The sequence below is a fragment of the Balearica regulorum genome, chromosome 13 (genome assembly GCF_011004875.1).
Source record: "Balearica regulorum gibbericeps isolate bBalReg1 chromosome 13, bBalReg1.pri, whole genome shotgun sequence".
In the NCBI taxonomy this organism is placed as follows: domain Eukaryota; kingdom Metazoa; phylum Chordata; class Aves; order Gruiformes; family Gruidae; genus Balearica; species Balearica regulorum.
The window spans coordinates 10,413,826-10,441,247 of NC_046196.1; the positions used below are offsets into that span (position 1 = coordinate 10,413,826).

At 36.9% G+C, this 27,422-nt stretch overlaps 1 protein-coding gene across 1 annotated transcript in view; it reads right to left on the bottom strand.

Annotated features, from left to right (window-relative positions):
- Window positions 1-911: 911 nt before the first annotated feature.
- Window positions 912-27,422, bottom strand: part of DYNC1LI2 (dynein cytoplasmic 1 light intermediate chain 2) — a 28,141-nt gene continuing 1,630 nt past the window's right edge. The window contains exons 3-13 of the mRNA XM_075765662.1: window positions 27,304-27,420; window positions 20,558-20,788; window positions 13,860-14,026; window positions 13,433-13,526; window positions 12,730-12,865; window positions 12,290-12,401; window positions 11,580-11,639; window positions 10,826-10,867; window positions 10,265-10,382; window positions 9,287-9,403; window positions 912-3,914 (exon numbers count right to left, since the gene is read on the bottom strand). Coding sequence (XP_075621777.1) covers window positions 3,808-3,914; window positions 9,287-9,403; window positions 10,265-10,382; window positions 10,826-10,867; window positions 11,580-11,639; window positions 12,290-12,401; window positions 12,730-12,865; window positions 13,433-13,526; window positions 13,860-14,026; window positions 20,558-20,788; window positions 27,304-27,420 — 1,301 coding nt within the window. The 3' untranslated portion in view covers window positions 912-3,807. The remainder of the gene's footprint in view (window positions 3,915-9,286; window positions 9,404-10,264; window positions 10,383-10,825; window positions 10,868-11,579; window positions 11,640-12,289; window positions 12,402-12,729; window positions 12,866-13,432; window positions 13,527-13,859; window positions 14,027-20,557; window positions 20,789-27,303; window positions 27,421-27,422) is intronic.

A 27,422-nucleotide genomic window follows, 5' to 3' on the forward strand; every position in this document is an offset into this window, starting at 1 on the left:
TCTTCATTTAGTTTCCTCCCAAAGTAACGTAACAGATAATTCTTTTCATATATTCAAAAATATTTTCCAAATCCCATCTTAAAGGACTGAAATTAATTATTTACATTAATGAACTCATTAAAACATAAAGCATTATGGCAATTCTAAAATGGTAATTGTTTCATGGCCTCAAAGGATTTACTTCTAGAGAAACTATGTATTTTAGAAACCAAAAGCTTAGTTCATTTATATTTCAGAGGTAGGGTGACTCAAGAAACATCAGTAATAGAACTTCAATCTATGCAGGGGAATATATAGGCATCCAGTTAAAGTATCAATGAAGCAAACAAGTAGAATCCTAATTAGATCAGTCTACTCTTTCTATGCTTACTAGGAAGAACTTGTTACACCCACGGACGGGAGAAAACTTAGCCTTGCTATTGGCAGAGTAGAGGCATTTGCACCACTCAAGCAATTTAATCCTTAAACTTCTCATAACCTGGATTTTAATCCTGCAAATTTAGGACCACTGCTCTGCTTAGAGACAGTATTCCACAAAATATATTAGAAGGTATACATCTTCACCTGGGAAAATATACAACTGTTTCCCCATTCTCATGAAATATATTACTTTGCATCAAAACCAGTTCTGCTGACGTAACTGTTTACGTATAAGCTAGCACGAGCACACCTCTCTCTGCAAATGTAGCTACACCAACTTCGCTTTACTTACACAAGGTGCGTGCTCTAAACTCCAGAAAGGAGTTGCATTAGCAAAGGCTGGTACAAGAACTTCCAAGGAGGAAGTTGTCACTAAGGTACACAACTGTACAAGCCAACTTCTTTCTCCTCTTCACAGAACTCACTAATACTCTGCTCCCACAGAAACAGCTCTAAAAGGGGGATCTTAAAAACAAGAACAAAGCACAGCATAAAGCAGTCTGGATTCGTGTTTATTGAAGCCAGTAATTAAAGACGTCCTCATTTTGCCAGCACTAGAAAGCAAGATTCCACATGACTGCATACTGCACCTGGTTAAAGCCATACAACTGGACTAAAGTTTGTTTCATACATTTGCAGTCCTAATTGTAAGTTGGAAAAAAACAATAAACTTTGTATACAGGACAGTGAACTTCCATTTACAGCATGTATATTGTTAAGTTCATGATGTACAGAGCAGTCACTTTCAATGTAGTTAAATTAAATAAAATATGAAATTCTGTTCAGTTTAAACAGGTTTTTTAAATGCCAATAAAAAAAGTGCAAACTTAAAATCAAGCAGCATAACCACAGCATTTTTATGGAGGGCCAATCTTTAAACTTTTCTATTTGCTTCAAGTTGAATGCTTTCATCTTTTGTTTTCTTAGTTTAAACGTGAACAGTAGATGCAGTCACTATAATGCATATAAATATAGTCATATAATAGTTTAAACAGTCTACCATACAAGTGTATCTGCAAATAAAATGATGTTTCACTTGAAAATGTAAAGGCTGTTTGCAATTTGGCCTTTGGTTCCAATGCTTGAAGACACCAGAATAACAACTGTGCAGCTCACCAAAGTTGACAGACTTTGGCAACCACAGGATGCTACATTACTTACAACTTTCAGTACACTAGGAGCATTCACTTGCAATTAGAAACCGGAAATCTGTTTCTGTTTTGTCAGAAGCATCTTTCTGCAAAGCTAGTAAGTTATCATACATTACCAGTTTTGATCATTTTTAGTATATTTAACATTTTTATAGAACTGGAAAGTACTTCAATTTTAAGTTTTAGCCATATTGCTAGAGAAAGTGCTTATCAGGTTAGATGACAAAAAAAATGCAGTTTCAGACTGAGGTTTTCAAACTATATCCCATTACGATCACACACTTTTTCAATTTTTCTGTCAAGTTTTTGATGTTTTAGTCTCCAATCTCAATTCTCAGTGTCAGGAGGACAGTGTGTAATTACTTCTTCTGGTGTGGTAACTTGCAACTGGCACCCATTACACCAGGAAGCACACCCACATTATCCATCAGCCAACTACAGTCTTAGTCTAACTGTTATCTAGACAACTGTGTAACTTCAGGTCATACCGTTTATTAAAAAAAAGTAAAAAAAAAAGAGAAAATATAGTATTTTCAACAAAAAAACTGGCACAAATAACATACTCATGTTAATGTTTGTCAAAGAGGCAAGTAAATACTCTTAGCTTTCTAGATAATGTTTAGACAGACTTACAAGAACAGCCTCTTGATGTAACATAGGATTTGAAGTTAACATCCAGTACTGTGTTAGTGGTCAATCTAGTTCTGTATATTTAAGTAACAATATATATTAGGGAAGTTATATCCAGACATCAGATTTAGTACAACAAGTTCATATCAATAAAAAGTAAACTCTGCATAATTCAAATTGTGGTTTTTCCCTTCAGCATTAAGAGCACAGAATATGCTTGGCATTTTTAATTTATGGTAGTGTGTACATGTAAAACAAGCATACTGTATATAAAATCAAAGTGCCATTTCAGTAACCATAGCAGTTTTGTTTGTTTGTACAGAATGATGGTTTTATGTGACCATGGACAGAGCTCCATTAGAGCAAGGGGGACAACCACAACCCATCTTTCCAAATGAAATGCTACATTAAAGAAAATATAAAACAAGTTATTGAGTGTGCTCATCACGTACGCGTTCATATTTTTTAGGTTACCGTCAGAATTGGAGTTGGCTGCACCTGCAGCAGATGTGGTTGGAACTAGGGCCTTGAAAGTTTTTTTAAAAACCTCCATAGGTGTAAGGCAGGAATCAATTTTAGCTTGGTAGCTAATATTTAGTTACAAAAAGTAAGGAAAAAATACTGAGAGTGTTCTGTAGCACATTTCATTATGGGAAAATGATACGTCACCCACCATTTTTCATAGGCTAGCCTCTTGGCATAAAAAAAGGCAGAAGCTATCAGAAAACAGGATTTAAAATTAAATACAAGTCGCCAAACTACTGATTTTAAAATAAAACCAAACAGTGACTGTTTGTACTACAGTGCACAATAAATTCAAGCACCTTCTAAAGACACATCACACGCTGTGCCAGGCACTTGGATCTAAACAAGTTATAGTTTCTCCCTTTGTCAGCTACACCAGAAAGGGCATCCACGCTCTTAGACGTTTTTAAAAACTAAAACAAGATTTATAACAAGAATAAACTCCCATGATGCTTAGTGTTTGGCCTGGAATTCTCCAATGGAAAGTAGTCTTTTTAAAACAGTGATTATTTACCCTATGTGAAACACAGGATTTAACAACATTGCTCCTCTCCAATCAACCCAACATTCTAGTTTCTCACTGTCCCAAATCTGTTTCCCCTTTTAGGGCTCCGTTCCCTACCTAGGCTTCTGTCACCTAATTAATGCTCTATTACACCACCACCACCTTTCCAAGAATATAATGCATTTGCAAACATACAAGTAGCCAATTCCAGTAACTCTGAAAGAGGGTTTCATTTCTCTTTCTTGCCTTGTGTGCAGTCAGTAGTAGTATTTTAGTAAGAATTCTCCATTTTTCTTCTCTGTGTTCTTCACAACAGGAAATGCAGCCGCACCTGCTTACCTCCAAAACCAAAAGAATTGCCCTATATAAACTCTAAATGGTTATCTTATACAGAGGGATTTTATATGCAAACTTCCTGAATGTGCACTTTTTACTGGGACAAGGCAATGATGTAGTAAGCTCATTTCCCCTGCCCCAAGAAAACTGATAGCATCTGCCATAGCAGAAAATTCCTGGTCTTATCAGATCAATATACATAGTTATTTGGTCATTTACATATGCATTTTTTATGCGCTATCAAGCTTCATTCTCTGTTGGAGGAGAGTTTGTTGTTACCATAGAGTCTGGCTTGCGAGTCATCCTATCCAATTCCTCTTGAACATTTGTTAAAACTGTTTTCTGTCCTAAAAAGAAAAAGGACAAGGTTAAAGCAATCTAGTTTCAATGAAATGTTTTAACTGATGAGTACAAGTATTCATAAAATCACTTTTGTATGACAATATATTATTGCATTTCCTCATTATTTTGCTATCTACCCAAGAACACAGAGCCTGATGCAATGTAAGGTAATGTCTGTGTAAAGACTGATAAATACTAAGGTTTGATTCACTTTAAAAAGATGAAATGCTGAATTATACAGCAGCATAAAGTATAAAAATACCAGTGATATATTTTCAGCAAGTAACATTTTAAAAACCACCACATTTAGAATTTTCTGTGAAAATCAGCTGTACACAATTCTATTATTATTCATAGCAAGGATTTTATTTAGACCCAGATTTTAACAAGTTTTCCAAGGTGCATAGGGCACCTGCTACAAAAATCACATTTGTTTGGTCACACTTATACTTGCTGTGTTTTAATATTAAACAACTAACAGGAAGAACACTTTTATGTCTGCAGACAATGTTTCCCTTAAAAAAGGGGACATGAATTGCATATTCATGTAATATCTCAGAGCAGTCATTTCAAAGGACTCCTTCAATTGGAAACAGACACACTGAAGTATTTCATGGAAAGGCATATCTTACATTTTTATATTAGACTCAAAACTTCTTAACAATTCTCTGAACCATCAGTTTAATTCTCTCATTCTGAAAATTATAAACCCACAGACAAATTAATCACTAAAATTGGAATAGTATATTCTAATGCTTAGAGCATACAAGCATTTAAGATTAAAAAGCTATATTTTTAGACAAAAAGTAGATTATATAACCATGTACAGCTTCCTTACATAGCCAAAGAATTTAACAAGCATCTGTTTTCCAGCTCAAATGTGTGTGAAATATTAGGTGGATTTTTTCCAGGGTACATGCTGAAAACATTAAGAAGGCAAGATTTGACTGTTAGAGATTTAAGTGTTTTTTTCCAAAGTACAAAGACATAACCAAGTTAAAAGGTTACCTTTAATCACTATAAAGGTTTCAGATTTAAGCACTAGTCATAAGCCACAGTACTCTTTAATAGCATCTATTCAAAGCATGAGTATTTAAACAAAATTAAAAAATTAGTATCACTGTAATATAACTTACAATACAAGACGCTATATGTGTAGACTATTGGTACCTTGGAGTTAAAGAACCCCTAAACCCTAAGACAATAAAAGCCACACAAAATTCTTGCTCAAACAAAAGTAGGTCTAAACAAAACTGTGGCTTTTTTTTTTTTTTTTTTTTTTAATGCTAGATGAACAGGATCTTTAAGCCTCCCAAATAATAGCAAGCAGCTGTCTCCTGCAACTACCTCAGACTGGACAGGAAAAACATTGCCAAGCTGTTCAATGATATGTAGGTTTACAAACTCCCCTTAAACACCGCCATAGGTGAGCATCTTTCAAAGGAGAAGAAATACAAGGAGCTGTTTTTTAAGAAAATAAAAATTTCCCCTCTGTTATAAATTAAATTGATATTTGCTTTCAGTTTCCCTACAAAAATATTGTCAAGGATGGTAATGTCAATTAGATGTGTTCCTTACAATTATATGTATTCTCCTTTCTAGATTAGAGAGCAGGGAACCCTAGTTCGTTATCTATTGCACAGGAATAGAAGGGTGAAGGCAAATCTTAGAATTTCACAAGAAGATTCTTGTGAATATAAATGAAACAACTTTTTAAGTCTAGAAGTCCATGCGAAGAAAAATAATCTACCACAGAAACCACCAACTGAAGTTCTTTGAAATACCATGGTCTACACATGGAAGAAAGACAGTCCAGAAACATAAAGACAAATAAGATGGGTGAGGAATTACACAGCATGAAAAATGGACATGACATTGCAGCATCTGCCCAGATGAGAGAGTTCTCTCAAGTAAGAGTTAACGTAGCAGAAACCAGTCACTCAATCAGGCTGACCAGTAGTTGAGATCCACAATGTCTCCCTCATCCTGTGACAGAAACTCAACGTTTCAACCACAGGATATTCATAGCTGTGGGAGAAACAGATGGTCTCTTTAAAGCTAAATATTTCTAGTGTCAACCTTCTGAAAATGTAGGGCTCTTCAAACAGTTAAGATTAGACATTTAAAATGCCTACAAAGATTGTTTTAGCACATCTACTCGCCCAGAGGATGCTGCCATAAATAAGACTTCTCCAAGATACTCTCTTCAACTCTTCCACGAAAGAGCAAGTAATCTTTTCTGTTATCACCAGCACCAGCGACTTTAGAAGCTCAACGAGAGCTTTTCAGACACCAGTGTTAGGAGCCCTTACCTTCTCAGGAAAGTTTAATCTTATATTGGTTGCATGTAAGATGTGAGCACATCAGCTGACAAGGAATAGGCATATTCTCTTATGAGTGAAAGCCGATTGTTGTGTTCTGAAAGTCAGGGAACGAGTGTGAGCTGCCAACTTGATGCAGCCAAGAAAAGCCAACTGCGATCTTCAGATCACTCAGGAGAAGTACTTCCACCAGAGAAAGAGAACTGCTGTACCAGGCACTACACTGAGATATATCTGGAGTGCGGCACACAATTCTAATCACTCACGGTCAAGAAAAGATAAGCCAGTGATGTGAACTAAGGAAGAAGAAACTAGTAGGGAAAACAAAGCTCAACCTCTAACAAAGGACTAGAAAAGAACTTGTCTAATTTAGTCTAACAAAACAAGAAAGTTAAGAAAGGATGTATGACTGCTGTCTCTAGATGTTTCAGGAGAGAAACAATCTATTTAAATTAGAAGTTAATGCTGACACAAAAAAAAAGGTACACAGAGCCATCTGTTATCTTTGAAAACTCCTGAAAGGCACATGATGTTCTAGAAGACTGAAAGAGGAAAGAGTGTAAAGCCCATTACAGACTAGTTAGTTTTTACTCTAGTATTTTTCCCAGAAATTGCAATTATGTTTTAGGTGCTTACAAACAGCCTACCAGCACAACAATCAACATGGATCTGTTACCAACAAGTTGCGTCAAGCCAACCAAATTTCTTTCTATGATAGAATAACAGGTCCTGTGGAAAAGGGAGAAGTGGTCGGTATCACATCTCGCATAACCTTCATATAAATAAACTAGAAAAAAAAGTCTTGGTATTTCAGAAAAATGAATGTATTGTAATTCATAAAGTTATCCATTAGTTATCCATAATACCAGTCAGTATTTCTACACAGCAATCAACCGTGCCAAACTGTTGAAGATATCAGGCATCTAGGCAAGCATGCTTGAAGGGACTACAAAGGATTTTGAAAGACAGGATTGGAGGTAAAAAGTTATTTATATAGATTATCAAAGTGGTGCATAAAAATAGAATGGAAAACAATGATTAAGCAAATGTACGACCTTTTGAAATACTAAGGTAATTTGATACAGACCAGAAAACCTCCTACTAGGAGGCAGAAATTGTATTAAATTGTATTGTATTGTTGTATTGTTGTAACACATCCTGATCAATATTATACAGATGAAAAAAACCTAGCATCACACTAAGACATCTAAACAGAAGCACACTACATAATACAGATTAAGTAACCCCTACTTTGGCAGACAAAGCCTCATCTGACATACTGCATTCATTTCTGAGCACCAAAAGAAACAGGTCATCCGAGTAGACAGTACAAAGGAGAATAGCAAGAATTATCAGAGTCATAAAAAACATGTCCTGTGAGGAAAGGCCAACAGAAGTGTATTCTTGTAGTCCAGACAAAAGTCACAGGCAAAAGAGTAATAGCTTTCAAATATGCAAAAGACTGCTGCAAAGACAAAGGGGTTACACTGATCTCTGTCTCCACTTGAACAAGATAAACAGTGCTGCAATTAAGAACTACTGACTGTACAAGAGAAAAAATAACTAATAAATTAAGTACTGGAACAGGCTTCCTGGAGAGATGACATTACATCTTTTATTTCAGAGTTTGCTTGCTTTTTAATCACTAGCCAGGAACGCCCTAACTGATTCTGCTTTAGATAAAGAGCAAGGACGAAACAATCCTTAAAAGTGAATTCTAGTCCTATTTCTATAAAAACAGTTAATTTGACCTTGTGGTCAGTAATAGCACGAGGCTGCACTTGATGAAGCAGGGGACACCTTTCAGTGTTAACTGAAGAGGGCATTCTGGATTAAGAAAGAATTAATTAATTTTTTTATACTGTAGATACAATATTATTATGTAACTAATATATAATACAAATAATTATTTTGTTATAGTTATAATAAATTTAATAAAGATAACTTACAGAATCTGTCACGCTAACAAAAACCAAAAAACTACCAACAAAATACTGACTTGCCGTAAGTCAAATTCTCCCCATTTTTCAGCTTTCAGAGCATGGAATGTCATATAAAACCCTTCCCAACTAAAAAAAAAAAAAAGAAAAAATAATAAAAATAAATTTTAAAAAATATCTTTACTTCCCTCTCCCCAGGAATAGTTTCAGTTCAAATACCAACACTCCAACAACTGCTCTGGTTCTCTTACTGGCAATATCCACTGGCAATATCATATATTTATTTCCAGTTCAGAATGTCTGGGCCTGACACTGCTCTAGGGATCAGAAACCATGGGTTTCGCATCACCATTACATTTTACCTGGTTTCATAAGTAGAATATCTATCAATAATTTAGTAGGGAAATAATTCTGGAAGGAAAGCTCCTGAATGTAAGTGCTATGGGAATGCCAATATCAAAAAGAAATAATCAAAGTAGTAAATTTCTAATATCGGGAGGAATAACCATGCATTTTACAACACTGAGTTTTGTACAGGTACTAAGTATTCTGAAGGGTTTCTTTTCAGTGCAATTACTTATCAGCCATACAATGAAATCATAGGCACATACACAGCACAAAGCCACTTGATCAGTGTTAGCGGTTGTGTTGCATCACAATAAAATACTAAATAATGAGAGAATAACTTCAAGCTGTTCTAAGAAGTAATTCATGTAAACTTGAACTCTGGAGAGATTTCAATAGTTTGCCTGGAAACTACAGTCCAAACCCAATAAACTGCATTTCCTTCAAGCAACAGTTAAGTGTCAAGAAAGGAAGAAATTCTAAAGTAAAAAATTTTTAAAAAGCAGCACTTCTGAACATGATCAGGACTCAAATGTTAGTTATATCCCTGCAGTATAACTTCACCCTAAGACTCAATTTATGACAGGCTTAATAGAAGCCCTGGAGTTATGAAGTTGCAGCAGTTCTTTTTTTAAAGACTGCACATTTTGGCACTGTCGTCTGTCAAGGTCTGTCACTTTATTGACCTATTTAAAAGATGCAGTTAGACCAATGTGGGCCAAATAAAATATTAAAAATATACAAAACGGCCTGCAATAACAAGTCCAATACCTGATTTCTTGGCTGTACTTTGCACTCCTCCAGCACCAGGACTCCCAGGAGAGCCAGTCTTTTTGCTCAAGAGACTGTTAAAGAAACTAGCCAAGACACCTTCACTTGCAGCGTTATCTAAATAAAAAACAAAACAAAATATATATATCACAGAACAGTTATTGCTGGTAAATGATAGAATGGATCCCCCTCTTCTGGAATGAGGGGAGGGTCACAACATTTTAATCTAAATATTTGTATGCTTTTGTTTTTTCTAAATGTAGAAGCCAAGAAACAAAGTATTAAGTATGGATGTGCAATTCAAAGACTTATAAGTCCATGAACAAACTGCACAGACGTTTTAGTGCAGTCTTTCATGCCACACTACTCCTCATAAATCAGAACTTGGATATACAGCAACGAGACATGATCCAGAACTGCACGAGTATTTTGTCCACTGTGAGGTACGGCACCGCAGCGCGTAATTAAAAACAATACTGGCCCTACCAACTTCCTTAATGCAGAGAGGGGAAAGAAACCACTCAACAACATGGAGCTCCATCTTAGGGCTGAGGGAGGGGAGAGGGTGTAATTTCCAAGTTACTTCATGTACTACAGAAAATGACAGTCTAGGAGGGTTTAGTAGAAGAACAGGTTCCATTGTGGATTCCAGAATAAGTGATATGAAGTATAAAACTGCACATAGTTTAAAGCAGTCCCCACTCTAATAATCCAATGGATGCATAATAAATGTATTTAGGCAACTTAAGGAAATAACGTATTTGAACTCTGACTGACTGCTTGGCAATAACAGAACTCTACTTCAAGTCATATCTCAAAAAAAAAAAAGGGAAAAATAAGGAAAATCAAACCTAAAGCTATGTCATTAATTCCTGTTATTAAACTAACTATACCATTAGTGAATAAATTCCAAAATCTTTCTACACAAGGGGATTTTCTTAAGGGAAATAATAAAAACAGTAAAAAGCTTATTCATACTTTTAATATTTGGATCTGGTTTCTTAACTGATGTTATTGGTGAGGCACTGGGTACATTGGCGGGACCAGCTCTGCCTTGAGTTCTTGGGGATCCTGCAGGCCCTCTTGCAGGAGATTCCTTAAAAAAAGTCCAAATCACACAAATCAGAGAAGAACTTAAATGGACTACTTACATAAAGCAAATGTAACATTACATACAAATTACTTTTTAAATCTTTAAATTGGCACTGTAGTACATGCACACTGGGGAAAAAAAACCTCAAGCAAAACAATTCCAGTTAACTGGGGCATGTGCCTCCACTAAAAGAAAAGATGAATCACTGTAGGAAATTTTCAGTTTGATAATCACTGGATATTTCTGTTTCCACAGAGAATTAGAATTAAGTGATTTGTAAGCAACATTTTAAAATATTGCCACTTTTTTCTTTTTTTCCAGTTTGAGGAGATTCTGTATTTTACATTTACAAAATGGTTGTAACCATTTTGTCCACAGGTTAGAATCATTCCCTCTTTCCTAGAAAGAAACAAAACACCTCCTACTCTTCTCTTGGATTTACTTACTGATGCTCTTGTAGGCGTTGCTGGCTGTTTGGCAAGGAATGACTGCAAAAACAACATATTAAGAATATTAAATGTATTTCAGCAAATATAAAGGAATAAAATACAGTGAAGCAATTAATTTGTTTTTTCTGATATTTACAGGCTTCCTCTTTGATATTTATATACTTCCAGACTTTACCACTAGAGAACAGTGTTAAAATGCACAAACTTCAATCCTTTGTCTTACACAGTCGTTCCAGAACTATAAGCCACAACCGCAGACACCAAGGTCTGTAACCTCTATGATATTTATAATCAACTATACAGGGAAGTATTATTAGGGGGTTTTTAAGCAGTAGAGCAGTAAATAAAATAACAAGGTACAGCATAGCCACATTTCATACCTTAAAAGTTTTTCAAGCCTCTGACTGTGAGAAAACTGCAACACTAAGATGTTATTAAAAGATGTCTTAAAAGTATCGAAGATCAACACATCTATGTTGTGAAATTTTAAATTATCTTCTTGCTCTTCTCCTTTGAAATGTAAATTATTTCTGTTCTCAGCCTATTTTCCTTTCAACTTGCCAAGTGCCATATTTTGTACTCGTATTTGTTAAAAATAAAAGTTATTTCACAATCACATTTGAATTTGCAAAGCTGGAAAGTGGCTATCTAGTGATTTCAATGCGGAATGAAAAACTGAAGGCAATAACAGTGGAGAGCTTAAAGTGAACTCTTATTTAGTAAGGTCTTACTTTCATTCTTCCATTCTTACCTGCTGCTTCATAAGAAATACTTGTTCATCTTCTGCTGCCAGCTCTTTATCATGGACTAACTGTTGAACAAAATATTTTGTTATTAGAAATAAAAACTGAAAAAACTCACTGATTTCATGTTTTAGTGATCAAAAGGGAAGAAAAAGAGGCAAATCTTTAATACCATTCTTTACTCTTTAAAAACCAAACACAAAGAAAATCTATAGTTTTCCATATTATCCATTTTAGACATATCCTATATCCATTGTGTGCCTGTACTCACAAAATCAGCAATATATATAGAAATCACATGGATTATTTACTGCTCTTGCCTTACATGAAGAAATATGTTATTAATAGTATGTTAATGCGATAGTGATATACTGTCGTCTTCTACAAGATTTACCTTTACGTGGTAACCTCAGTGCCATATGTAAATTGTGTAAGCCCTACAACAGTAATGTCCATTTTCAGAAAGCAGTCTTGCCCCACGCGTACAAAAAGGTTCATGTGAAATGGTGATATCTGGACTGCCTTTCATGCACAAAAGTAAGTAATTTCTGTGTTCGCCTGCAGTATTTTAAACAGCTGGAAAACGAAAGCCTGATGTTTCACACATTTGGATACAGAAAAAAATTGTATTTAGATTTTGAGTTCTTCAATATTAATAGCTATTCAAGCAAACTGCACTTATTTGTGGGAGGACAGGGAAAAGTTTACCCTTTTTTACCTTTCTTACAGGAGGTTTTACAATGAAGTCCTCATATGCATCTTCTGGTTTCACTGTTATGAAGTTTTCATGTAAAATGGCAATTTTCTTTTCATTGTCCCAACCAGCAGGTCTATAAAAAAGAAGGAAAGCTTTGCCTTTTCAGTCACAAAAAGCACTTCTACAGAGACCATTTACTTACTGCCCTCCACCTGAATATGGCAATTTTATTATAGGTCAGTCCTAATCCTCAGCTCAATTCCAAAGATAGTAAAAAGCTGGTGTGGTATACTCTGAGTCAAGTAACCCAATATGTTGGGGTTTTAATTCAGGATTTCAGAAGAGTCACATACTAAGCTTTTGAACAACACAAACCATTCAAGTTATTTATATGTGTTATATGAAGTGTAGTGCTTAATAGAAAACAATCTGAAACCACATTACTTATACAATTGACTTACATAAAAACTGCATCCTTTTCTACCACTAAGGCAGGCGTGGTAAACTGAAAACCGTAAGTTTTATGTACAATGTACTTATACAACAGATCAAGGTTCTTTTCCTCCTTAACTGATGTATAAATCAAGGCAGCCCCATCTGATTATTTATTTAAGGAAAATTATGAAAGATATAGCTTTTAAATTACAGTAAGAATTTCAAAACAGGAGGTAATGGACATGTATCTACTAGACCTGATGTTGAGAAGTAAGGCAAAAGCTACAGCCATTTAGTATTTGGGGAGAGGAAGGGGGTATAACAGGAGAAGACGTCATGATACCTTTCTTTGACATACAGAAATGTTACCTATCCTGCCAGGCACTTAACTTTGAAAAAGTCAAAAACTTAAGAGACAGCTCAGATCTGCAGTTTACGTGAAAATTGTGAGTTCTGAGGGGAAAACCAAGAAAAACCACCTCACCAAATGCAAAACAAATCCTCTATAAAGGAACAAAAGCCCCAAATCTCATGCACAATTTAAGAACTATAAAAAGCTTTATACATCTCTCAACATTTTTGAAACAACAAATGCTACCTAGTAAATAACTACACACCAAGCAATCTTGAAGTGCAATTTCTCAGATTAATTTTATGTGCAATTGAACACTGAAAGGTACTTTCTTGCTTCCAGATTACAGCAAATCTCTTCAGCGCAGGAAAGGATACACTGTAAGCAGAATCTACGAATGTGTGACTGAATGAAGTCGAAGTGTTCTTCTCTGTAATCATGCTCCTTCTCTAGTACACTCACTGCATCACACTGGAAGAAAGGGAGAAAAACAAAACCAGAAAAACACAGTCATTTAATGCCAGCACATCTTAAAACTTCCTTAGTCTTACAGACGCATCACATTTACTTTGAGCTTTTGGTTTTAAAATGCCATCAATAAATCAAAAGATAAAGTAATTAACATATAACTGATAAGGTTATTACCTTTCAGCAAAATTAAAACGTGACACTGATAGCAGAAGCTTGCTTTTAAAAAAAATACCTTTACTATTAATCCAGAATTCATTCTGCACCTCTGTATAAAGCATGCCTTCCAAAAGAAATTAAACTTTTCCACAGCAGCAAATGGAACTAGAAACTCACTTTTGTACAAACTACCAGCACAGGAATACCAAGATTGTGAGTCAGCACATTTTCTCCAAGTGGCAAAGACACATGTTCATCCTCTTGGCCAGAAGGAGGGCCTCGTCTCTGAGGTGATCCTTGGTAGCCTTCTTCAGGTTCTACATACTCTTGAAACTCCTTTATAACTATTAAGAGAGAGATCTTCTTAGGGTACAACAAAGGAACTAGGTCTTCTTTTTAAACCATAATTAATCTATGACTAACTAGAAATCTCAAATCTCAACTTTTTTTTTTTCCTTTTATAATGAGAACAGAATGCAAGCTTAAGCCTTGTTACCCCTTGAAATACAACAATTCACCACCACCAAAATTTACAGCAAGCTAAATCAAGTGCAATTTGGGGCTATTACAAATAATCAAAACTAGCTGAGAGAGCTATAGTATGCACAAATGCGCATTCCTCAACTCAATGCATTTCATTATATGGGAACTGACAGCAGAAAACGTAGATGTAGTTTAGCAACCTAGCCTATACTCAGTGCAATTTGTACCTAGTTTTTGAAGAAAACATGGTGAAAATGTAAATGGACACAGAAAACACCAAGCTGAAACAGCCCCTCTTTCTTATAAACTATTACTCAATTTAAGTTTCTATTACTCTGTATTTCTGTTGCAGGAGTCCAATGCTAGAAATACAAAAGATGTACCACATAAATACAGACTCAAGGACTTCTAAATGTTATCTGAAGAGACTTGGTTCTATTCTGGAAAGCTACAATGGAGTCCAGAAGGAAACTAGATGCTTTCTATGTTTTCAGTGTTTTAATTTTACGGCAATGATGAGTGTTCCAATAATACTGAATACTATCAAATATTGAACTGCCTAAGAAATAGTATTAACGCCATTCTGGAAGCACACTGTGATGCCACAGGCTTTATCAAAACAGGGATGCAATTTACAGCTTTCATGTCTTTTTTTCAGGATGAAAGTCACAGACCAGATATATCTGCCTACTGGATGTGTCTGCTCCCGAAGGCCCAGGGTGCTCCCTGACATGATAATCCCACCCAAAGCCTCCTCCTTGCTCAGCCATAAGGAGCCCTCAGGAAAGAGGCAAGCAAAGCTCCATGATTTGCTCCCATGCAGATGTCTTTATTCTAGAAAGAGTGGGAGCAGGCTGACTGTACATACAGTAAGGAAAACTCTTCAAAAAAGCTCCCAATCTCCAGCACATTCACAAAGAGAGTGTTGTTCAGTACATTCATCCATGTGACAGGGAAGGAACTGCAATGGTACTGCAGGCCATCTGATACTTCTGAGGTTTAGGAAGCGGGAAAACCTCAGGAAAAGTTTATAACACAAATCTCGTAAAATGAAGTCACTGTACCTTTTCAAAATAGGAACCATTGCTGCAATAGAATGGGCATGTGGAAGGAAGAACAAATCAGAAAAATGTTTCTGTTCAAAGCTGCACAATCTACAATTTTTATTAGAAACACAAAATCATGTCATTCTTGTGAAAAACAAGAGAGCTCTAGACCAGAGAAAAGCTTAGAAAGAAATCCATGAATTATAGACCATAAGACTTTCAATCACCAATTCAATACATTCCAAGGTAATAAAAAAAAATAATGCATTTGCTTTTGAACTTGGGGAGGCAGTGCCTTCTGGTGGAGAGGAAACAACAGTGCTCTCAAAGGGATGCTTTCCTGTTTCGTATTCAGCAACTGCAAATCAAAATTCCATTACACCTTCTGCACATTAAGTATGTTTACTGACTACCACAGAGAAAGCAAATTAACCCCAGAGCATTTACCTAGAAAAGGCTTTAAAAAAAGTACTTATTTCATTACTCACGTTCTTCCTAGCTCAGGATTGAAGAAAAGAAGTGTATTCTAGCAGTTAAAAGAATACCATTTACAGCCACTACAAACATTCAAATAAGCCCCTCTGACTTAATCAGATGTAAAAGAATATTGGACAATATTGCTCTCAATTTACTACAGCATTATCATCAGACTCTATTAGTTTCCTAGGTTTTGTTCATATCAAAGCAGAAAAATCTTTACTTTATTAAGATACCTATCAGTATAACCATCCTCAAATTTTTTTGGGAAAAAAAAAAAGCCTCTCTGGAAAACAGTAAGACTCTGACAATATGATACAAATCATTATTCAAGATACCCCAATAGTTTTACTAATATAAATAATAGCAAATGCAACATAGAAACTTCAGAAATCTGATGGCACATCCTCATGAATTTCTGCTGAATGGGAATGAAGACCATAATCCCAGAGAGCTGAGATTCCCAACTCTTCCCTCTCCCCAAGAGTAAGCAGTACCAAATACCAGGCATCACGGACCAGCGATCAACAAGGCCCTATCTCACTGGTTGCTCCATGCATGGAGGGAGAAAAAATTTCGCTGTGAAGATGAACTGTTCTTGTGGATAGTTAATAATACAGATGGTCTGGCATTAATCCCTGACTAGAGACTGAGAAATGCTACAGAAAACACTCAGCTTTAGTTAACAAGGACATCTGCTGAACAAGCAGCTACTAGAGTTAAAAGAAGGTAAGAGCTGTGCTAAGAACCTCTAAAACTACTCTATCTTGAACACAGATACACTTGTTTCCGAATTAAAGTGGTTTAAGTTAGTGATAGGCTTTTAAACACTTTTTAAAGATTCTCATCCAACCCCCATTCCCATTCAAAATTTAGTCTTGTTAAACTCAAGTAAATCTGTATGACCAGTGCTGTCAGACTATCTCCTATGGACAAGCTGCATTCAAAGCAGCTAATGAAGGAGGTCACTTCAGTTTAAGTGCTGCTTTGTCACACAGCAATTTAATGCTTTTTTCTTACCTCCCATATCTATTTCTCACTTGATCTCCACTCTCAAACTTTTAATGGATATAAAGTTCATCATGTGCCCAAACAGCTTGCATAAATCTTTTCTTTTTCCTTTTTTCCCAGCAAGCTATGAGTATTTTCTCCTCCACATATGCCTATTATTATTATTCTATATGGTCTTTTCTTTATAAAGTAGGGGAAAATGACTTGGTTTAAATTTTTTTGAACAGGAAACACAGGTAAGACGATGCACATAAAATAGAAAGCCAGAAAACCAACTGTTCATTGGACAAATCGGTAATATTATGCTACCTATCAGTAAGGCTGAGTACTAGGAATAGCCTATTATATTTGAAAAATTATCACTAGGTGATGATAAAAATGACATCTCTGCTACAGTGTGCTGATTTATCTGCTAAACTTGTGGCTTGCCTAGGTAAAAAGCCTTTTATTTAGACTTTTGCATTTAACACAGCAAACAAATGCAACTTTCCACTTAATTGTTTTTTTCTCATGTTAACTGCTTATTTACACAAGCTATTGAAAGTTAACTATAACAAGAACAGATGTATCATTCATGTAACAGAAGCGATTGACTGGAAGTACCACCTAGAATGCAATCCACAATTCTTCTTAGGTTTGATTGTTCTAGTAACAATAAAATCCTCAGTCTTGGAGTACTGTTTAACTGCAATATGGAAACGGCAGACAAACACTACAACTTACTTAACTAGATAGATCACAAAAGCACTGAGCAGCAGAACAAGAAAAATGCAGAAAAATTTTCCAAGACAATCATTCTGTATTTACACTATTAAGTTTTCACAATCCATGCAGCTTTTAGCTTTTTTGTGTGTACTATCTTTATTGATCATAAATTTTACTTTTGTGAAAAGAATTCTTAGAAAAAAGATGTCTGGGCAAAGTAAGTTTCTTTTATCTTTTAGCTTAAGAATTCTTTCAGCTGTATGTCAGAACAAAAAAACAACAAAAAAAGAAAAAAGGCAGAGAACCTGAAACTAATTCAGCTTGAACGGGACACTACCTAATTTTCAACAATATATGTTATTGTGTTTCAAGTCTTTAGCTTCAAATGCTCCAGAGGACATTAATATAATAGCCATTTTACCAGTATACTTCCTTTCTGCATTTCTTGATAATCTCCTTTTCCACTTTGCTGTCATAAACAGGGAGGCAAAACTTAGATTTTCCCCAAAATAATTATTCAAATGTGTTATTTAAGCAATGATTTCTCATATTTGAGCCTGAATTAAATTAGAACATTTGAACTGATATTATTTATCTGAATCCATACTAGCCAAGCTTTTAGCAAGGAACTTCCAGGGCAGCTCAGTGACAGGAGTGAATGCAGACAAGCAATGCTCTTGGTATACTCTCAATAATTTAATTTCTTTCAAGGCAGCCTGTTGCTTCCATATGTGTGTCCTGCCTCCCACTCTGGAAACTCACTAACACAAAAGGAAAGCTTCTCATATACCAGATGGAGCCCAGCATCATGCGCCCAGTAGAGACAAGAGTCAGTATCTCAAAGAGCAAACACAAGACAGAAGGCTGGGTGGAGAAAGGGCACCAAAACCTTGAAAGCAAAGACAGGCAGTCCAAAGATCCATTCCACTGAGAATGGTGATCTAACAAAAGAATTTCTGGAAACTGGTAATAAGATCCTAGTAATGGAGAAAGAACAAGGTAACAGCACTTTAAACTGATGCTAATGCGATAATACTAGAAAATGTTTTCCCCGAGGTCAAGAAGAACTACCAGTAACCGGTACTGAGTGTAACAGCTAGGGAAAGCACTGCGGACGTTCAGCTTTGTCCACATGCCCCAGCTTACATCTAGAAGCAAGCATAAGGCAACGTGGTTCTACAAGCTGAAGTCAAGAAACAGATATCCATGTGGCGTTACGCCTCAGTGGGGCTGTACTGGAACGAATTTAGCACATGTCTTCACTCTGCACCCTGCTTCTATGTTTTGACAGCCTGCTTTGCATATGTGTTTTCCCATCCCAGTTTTTTTGGATCTGGGCTACTGCAGCACAGTGATTCTCCATTTTCTAAGTGGCAGCTTACCTCAGAAAGCATATGCAACAGGATTTTAGTAAAAAGAACTTTGCTGGTGTAGCTTTATTGATGGACTGCAGTCACAAGGCATTCTTCAGGCATGTGTGCTCTAGATTGTCTAAGCAGTTACAGTAATATAGCCACAGCTATAACAGCAATTTCTTTTAGCAAATTTGCTGTTAAGAGAATTACAAGCTATGGTGGCCAAAGTTTTGAGCACAGATCTGGCCTTACGGACAGTCTGCAAGAACTCAGAAGATGAGTATGTGAGATGACACAAGTGTCCTACACAGTGACCGAGAAAAGGAGCAAGACGGAAGTTTGGGAGCTGAGACATTATGGCCCCTGTTTTACCTGCATGCTGATATTGGACTGAAGTTCGCTGCTCAGCCATACGATGGCAGCAGAGTCCTGCAAGCGTGTGATTTAGGCAGCTCTCAAATTTTCCATCGACTCTATTAAAGCGCAAGAGAAACTAGGAATTTCTACGATACTTTAATTTAGAAATCTCTAAGACAATACTACTGGAATGTCTTCTAAGTTCCCCAAACACAGTACGCTCTTAGTGAAGCCTGAAAACACTTCTCTTTTCAAAAGTAAAATTTAAGTGCTTAGACTCGACAGTTATTTGGATTGCCATAAAATTTTTTGTGTCTCAGAAAAGGGCAAATCCAGTTAGCTGCTGTATTTTGAGACTAGAACTGCCTTTCCATCTCCGATTCCTAAAAAAAATCTCTTACACGTACAAAAAAAAAAATGCTTTTCCCTTAAAAATTGTCAGACACTACTTTTTTTTTTATAATATAACCTGGTGATCAAACCCAGGTGGTTTCAATGATTAAGTTTAAACTCTATCTAGTATGCTATAGGCACAAGCCTTTCAGGAAAGTAGTATTTAACACTCAGAAAGTAGATCAGCTGTACAAACACGTCTGAATGCTCACATGCCAAACAGATTACACTGCTCCCTAAAGTGAATCTGAGGAAGCTACTAGACAGTATTTGCAAGGTTTGAACAGTACAGCTAGCAGCCATCAAGGATCATTCTGAATCTATACTTCAGCTGAAAAGGAATGCATGTTGCTACGGTCTTTTCCGCTGAAGGAATTTATTTTGGAGTAATTCAATATGAAAACAGACAAAACTCTCAAGAAGCATTCAAAACTATTTTAGGAAAGAAAAGAAGCTGCAGGAAACAATACTGCAGCGATGACTGCTTGCCAGCACCAGATTCTTTCCTGCCACAGATATGCCAGGAAAGAAAGTTAATTTATACAGCATTCCTAAAGTCAGAGGGTAGGAATGGCTGTAGTAAGAGACAATTAGATGTACCAGGATCACAGTCTGAGCCTTGTGAAAAACAAGGGCAAAGAGAACTACTGGAAGACAGAGTAGAGGAACGGGACCTGGCTTAGATGCCAAAGAAAGCACAGCTCACTTCATTACTGAATTTTGTCACTATTTTAAAAAATGTGATTGTGTATTAAGTTAGTTTTTTTAAAAGTGGCCTTTTTAAAAATAAAATTACCAAAATCTCATTACTGCAAGGGATTAAGACCATTACTTCACCTGATGTTTTGTTAGCACAGCAAAACTGGAAGAGTTATTTTAAAGCCTAATAATCTGTTTGAATTAGAGTTGTAATCACAACTTCAAAGTAATTCTTATCCAACCCATTCTCAAAACACTAATCTGAAGAAATTTATCATTACAAAAGAAAGTTGCAATAGTTTAAAAAAAAAAAAAAAAAGGACAAGAACGTCTGGATGCACAGACTTACACTTCTGTTCCATGTCTCTCATCTCCTCTGGAGGAATTTTCATCTTATCAATATGTTCTTGCAAGACACTGGCCCATTTCTGTAAAGACTCCATAACAGTCCAAGGTCTAGACATATCTGCAACAAAGACTACAATGGTGTCTTGCAGGGATTCTGCAGAAACTGCAAACTTCAATAGCCCTTTATGGTATAAGTCTCCATCCAGAATCCAAACGTTACAGCGAGTGTGATCTGAAAGCAAAAGGTACAATTGTAACTCAACAGATGTCAACTTTTTGCTTTGCTAGTCTACAAGTAAACAGATGAGTACATTAGTGTTAAATGAAAGACCAAAACCCAGCTACCAGCAGACCTTGCCTGTTTATTAACACAGTTGCATATGTAAATGCCTGTATTACTTGGTAGATGCTTTCATTTAACAGGATTTTTTCTTGGTTCAGAATCTTTTCATTTAAAAAAATAGTTTCTGTTCTTTGGCTTTTACTAAGGACAGCTGATACAACAGTTTTTAAAATGCTGCACAGCATTCCTGAATTTGAAATACGTATATTCCAAGTAAAAACTAGAATACATGTGACATATATGTAACTGCAAGTTCAAAAGGAGGTTGTTACAGCTGAGTCCAGCAGGGAAGCCTTCGGTGTCCCTCAGACACGTAAGCTGGTTTAACATACTAATGACATCTCACAACAGAAATAAGCTGCAAACAAGATACAAGCAATAAGCAGCTTAGGTTTCTAACACAGGAGTAGGAGGAGCAAACACAGGATAAACTTACAAGCTACCCAACTTTGAAGTTGTGCTACCTGCTCTTAATTCACACTGACTTACTTGCAGGCTCCTTACAGAATGAGTACCGGACAAAATTGTGGTATTTTAGTTTTTGTGTTTCTCCCCTCCCTCAGTGTATTGATAGCAATTGGACATTTTTTTGTTGAAATGTAAGGTGAGGCGAGTGGGAAACCAGCTGGGACAGACAGCTGGCATGAGAAGTTTCACCCCAAACATGAACTTTGGCAAGAACAGAAGAAACTGAAAATGGAGCATCATGCAGGAATGATGTATGAGGTTCTAAACAACCAATACTGTTCAAATTTTAAAAAATAAATAAATAAAAATTACATTACCCTCCAAACTTCCTCCTGAAAAGGAACAACTGCATTTGTTTCTGTCTTCTAGACTCTTCCTAGTATTCCTACTACCTCTTCCAAAGTATTCCCTATCATACCAAGGCTGTACAGAGGCAACAACAGTGGGTATCCATAGGTATTACATACAAGATATGTAAATTCTGAAATACATAGATCAGCAAACCAATCACTGCAGAACCTAGATTTTCAGAACAGCTACGGAGTTTCGTAATTACTCTGCCTCACTTTATTTCCCTGCCCTACACTCCAAAACTTTAAACTTCACAAAATAAATCCAGATGCTGTGGCTATCATAAGAAAGAAAGAATCCATCAGGATCAAAAACACTGGCTCTACAAAAAGGCAAAAACTTGACTAAGGAAACTGGAAAGAGAAAAAAGTACAAGATGTACCTACTACTCTTCTGATCAGGTATTGGATAAAATTACTGAACAGCCAAGTCAGACGGATTACATCAAGCACATGGAAAATAAGGAGGTGATTGGTGACAGCCAACACAGCTTCACTAAGGGCAAATTGCGCCTGACAAATTTGGTGGCCTTCTATGATGGGGTTACAGCGTTGGTGGACAAGGCAAGGGCAACTGACGTCATCTACATGGACTTGTGCAAGGCATTTGACGCTGTCCCGCACAACATCCTTGTCTCTAAATTGGAGAGACATGGATTCGATGGATGGACCACTCGGTGCATAAGGTATTGGCTGGATGGTCGCACTTAAAGAGTTGTGGTCAAGAGTGGTGAGAGTGTGGTCAAGAGTGGTGAGGCACTGGAACAGGTTGCCCAGAGAGGTTGTGGAGGCCCCATCCCTGGAAGTGTTTAAGGCCAGGTTGGATGAGGCTTTGGGCAAAGTGGTCTAGTGGAGGGTGTCCCTGCCTGTAGCGGGGGGGGGGGGGGGGGGGGGGGGGTGGAACTAGATGATCTTTGAGGTCCCTTCCAACCCAAACCATTCTATGATTCTGTGAAGATGCTACACATAGGCAGTCTTCATTTAGCATTTGTTATGCTCCCACTTAAGCACTGATTGAATGTCTTAAGACATTCAAATATCAGTCATCACACAAATAGGCCAACAGTTATGCTTTCAAATTAAAGATCTTACTTCCAACTGTGCATCTCAGATCTATCCTTTACAGTGAACAGTTACGATAATCACTGTGTATCTAAGAAATGCACCTTTGCATACTCATCAACTGTTCTCCCCCTCCCTCCTCCCCACTTCAGGAAACTGTCTCACAGTTATCACACAGGATTCTCACAGCACTGGATGTACGAACCTAAAGTTATCAGAAGACAGAGGAAGAGCCTGGTAAAAGTTCGGAAAAAACAGAAAGGAAACTAGGACATAATGTGAACACAGTTACACATTTATTATTACATGACAGTAAATGAAACATCTACACAGGACTCTTATCTCTGCATTCCGGAGGCATCCTTTGTATATTCCCCAAAGCAGAAATCTGCCCTGGGAGCTTTCTATGAGTTAAAGGCTATTAATAGACATTACCTATGTCTATGCACAACTGTCTCCTGAAGCAAACATAATTCACTGCTTCTACGTCACTTTTTAAAGCCAATATCTAAAGGTTACAAAGGTTTTGTTTGCTAAACACCTTTGTCCTGCTTAAAGGATTTATTTTCTGCTTAACATCTAGAATACAGACAGGAACTAGAATAGAGGTGGAACTAGAATGCAGTTGGAACTATCACTCAAACTCAAATCAATCTGTTAGGAAGACTGGAAGTCTAGCACTCACATTAAAATGTTCTTAAAAAAAAAGGTAACATTGTATGAAAATGGAAGGTTTTCCTCCTTTCTTACAGTAAACAGGTATGGCTTGTGATTTACATTTACCACAAATATAAAACATGCTTAAAAATACAGTACTGGTTGTTCACAATTTGGCAAGGACTTGATGGCAAATTCAACTTTGTCAGCATCACGTCAAGCTCCTAGTTAGTCATATGATGTGAATGTTAACTGGACCTTTCATAGTGGCTATGACATGAGATACCAAAACAGAGCAAACAATTACCAGATTCTGTTGGAAATGCAAGTGCCACATATTAAAGACTACTAAAACAGCTGCTAAAACTACAGTTCTACATCCTGTCAGTATTTCATTGTCCCTTTAGCCATGAAAAATATTTTCCAGCTTTGATGAATTTTACTGCAGATGGTTGATTCTGTGAATTGCAACTATATCTCCTGCATTTATTCAAAAGCTATCAGTGATAATTAGATACCCCTTGTCCAGGCTGTGAAAGAAGCAAAACAGGGAAAAATAATTTTCAGGAAAACTACGATTTTCCCATCAGAAACCAGTGTACCAGCAGCACTTGGCTCAATCTGGAACAACCAGCTCAACTGGAATATGCATATGATATGACTGAGGCCAGTCCAAACCTGAGGCAAAAAACCCAAGACTACTTGTTTTTGCTATGAGTAAGAATGGAACAACAGAATGGCGCTACTTCACTGGCACATTTGGCACAGTCAGGAGAACTGTATTGCATTTGTTCAACTGAACAGAGGCAGTTCAACTGAAAGTTCTCTACGGTGTTTAGAATTGCCAGCTAACCCATACAGTATTGCTACAAAACCAGGAGATGTAGTTTGTCTTACTGTACATCCTCACTTTAACTGTGCCCCATCACTGCAAGAGACTCTGAAAGCTACTCTAGAAATACATATCCTTTAACAAAATTATGCAGAGCCTCTGAATTAAGATTCTCAGCTCTCAAAAGCAGACTAATCAGCATAGACACAAAACATCTGCTGATCACAAAGAAAGGCAAAAAATTAAAACTGGCCACAGTCCCTGAGAAATTCCGCCACCAGAGGACTCTAGGGCCTGAGCTCCGAGGTCGTTTAATATTCTGAGTTAACTTCACAGCTAGTGCTAAAAGTGCTTTCATCCAGATGAACTATGGTGTCATGTACGCAGAAGCCATATGCTCCAAGGGTATTATACCTGGAGCTAATGATCTAGGAGAATCCTCTCTCTCAGGATTGCTTCTGAGGCATCCCCAAACCTCTTCTTGAACAAATGCCTAGGCAGAATTTGGGATATACCCTAGGAAGGAGATTTTTCAGGTAGTGATTCAGTAGTGGACTTGCTCTAAGTTATCCTCAGATCTAGGGACCAAAGTATCGCATGCTACATCAAACGACTGACACCTAACAGAACTGAACCAGCTAATTACCAACGCAGTGGTGACGTGTATCTTGCCACCCAAGCCGGGTATCAGCCACTGCCAAGAAACAAGCAGATGACACTGAAAACAAAAAAGTTAGTGGGCACCTGTATTAGCCACAGAGGTCCTTCAAAAAAGAAATGTTTTCTATGCATTTGTTTAAAAAAGAAAAACCACAATTTAATAACTGATGCAATCTTTAGGGAAAAAGACAAAAGTAACCGTAAACTAAGATATGCACCTAGCAATCTAGAGTAATTCTACTTCGAATGCAGGAGGAGCCAGATTCAAATATCCCTTAGGGAGGAAGGGGTGGGGGGGTTAAGAAGCAACAAGAAGATTTTCCTTAAGATTTCCAAAGGGAGGTGGGAGGTAGATAATGACTCAGCACTATGATCAAAATACTTCTTCTGGACAGAATAAACTCTTCTGAAATGAAGAAGAAAAAGGCAAAGAGAGCAAAGAAATCTAGCACCTGGGAAAGAAGATGAAAAGATCTTCTCACTCCACTAGAGAGTTTTGATTACCAGTGTTGATTTGACACCCCTCAAAATCTTTGTGGTTTGCTGGTCTTGAATAGGTTAGGGTGTAAGAAAAAGCAGATACCCTCAAAAATGAATATGCGATAGTAAACTCCTGAATGTCTATCTTCAGTTTCTTTATGGCTTCCAAGAACTGTGGGTCAGTTTTAAAGGCTTTGTTCCCAAATCTCTATCTGAACATATGCACATCTAAAGCACGCAAAGGGTTTAAAGAAACAAACCCAAACCTGTCCTAGAGAAGGAAGCGTGTTATCTTTGCCTACTGGGAGGTCCTGACCCACTTTGCTATTTATTTTGCTTCCTGATGACACTAATGGGACAGAAAGGACAAAGGCATGTATTACTACATCCTAACACATCCATTAAAGGGATGCATGAAGACCTGAATTCTCCAGCCGAGTCTGGTAGTCAAAGAGGTCTCTTTTTTTTCCTGCTTGTGCTGCCTGAGTTCGTAGGACAGGCTTCTCCTAACCACCTCAAATACTTATCACTTCCAGATACTCAGGAATAGCCCCAAAATATTTCCAAAGTAGAGACACACTTGAGGTTTGATAGACAGCACCAGCAAAAATAGCACACCAAATATTTTTCTGCTTATACTATACCCTTTGATGTTGCAAGAAGTCTGATGTCACAGGCTGTCTTAACATTCAATCATAGAGGTTTTTTTTCCCCTTAAAGTATTTATGCAGTACTAAAGAAGATTGCGCGTGGTGAGAAAGCATTTACACCAAGAACTTCAAGAAGCCAAGAACAGCTCAGCACTTAAAATTACGGCACAAAAAACTTCTAGGAACTGCGAGATTAGGTGGCCACTGAAGACACAGGCAGTGTACTCATCCTTTAATTGTGCTTAACTTAGTATCCGAAGACAGTTTATTACCATGTGAGCACAGGACCAATCTCCATAACAACCAGTCACATATGGTACTTAATCACTCATGCGAGCCTTCAGTACATTTCCATTTCCAAAATACCATATAGGATCTTCCTAGTTCATCAGCTTTCAGGAACACGGATGAACCACCCTCATTGCTTCCCTCTTCTGAACTGAAAACTCAGAAGGAAGTCATGAATAGGAAGATTGTAATTCCTCACTTTTGAGGAGGAAAACTAACAAAGAGGTCCAGCGGTTTGCCCAAAATGAGACAAGCAGAGGCAGATTTAGAAGCAAGGATAATGAACTCACTCCTCATCTCTTCCTGTCCCTAATCTTCCTAAAAACAGGAGTATTCTGATCATTAGACCTGCTTTTAAATGGTCCTTCCCATATAGTAAGGAACAGCCATCATCAACAAAGAGAAAGACAAGGGCCAAAGAGGCAAGCTCCAATTTGAGAAAAGGAAATACTAATTCTGACATTAAGTTCTGTTCTTCACTCATTCAACTCTAACAAAACATCTCAGCTATAGTTAACTAAAATTCTGCACACAGCCCCCACCAAGAAAACACCAAAACGTCACACCCAGAAATCCATACTACAAATTAAATTCTCATAGATGTATCACTTACTTTCTATAGTTATCAAGTAGTCGTACCAAATGACAATATATTTGCTAGTAAGTCAACATCAGCAGATATATCTACCCTAAAAGTAAATGGATCCCGAGAGCTGCTCAAGTGTACTTTTTCCTCATACACAGGTCAAGCTATAAGAAGGACAAGAGGAAGAATGTATACCGAATATAAAAAGCATTTCACTCTTATGAAACTGATATAGCTTCTAAAACATACAGAACAATGCTGGAACCAGCTACTTGGGCGTAACCCAAAATACACTGATGAAACCACAGTTATGAAAAACCCATGTCAGCTACTTATTTACAGCAAAGAGATTACATATAAAATGAACTTACCATCTCTGTCTTCATCGTGAATATTTAGATACAAGTATTCCAGCCCTCTTCCTTTCTTGCCATGCTCTGCTCCCTGTATTTTAGCCATAAGCGTAGTTTTACCTGAACCATCATCACCT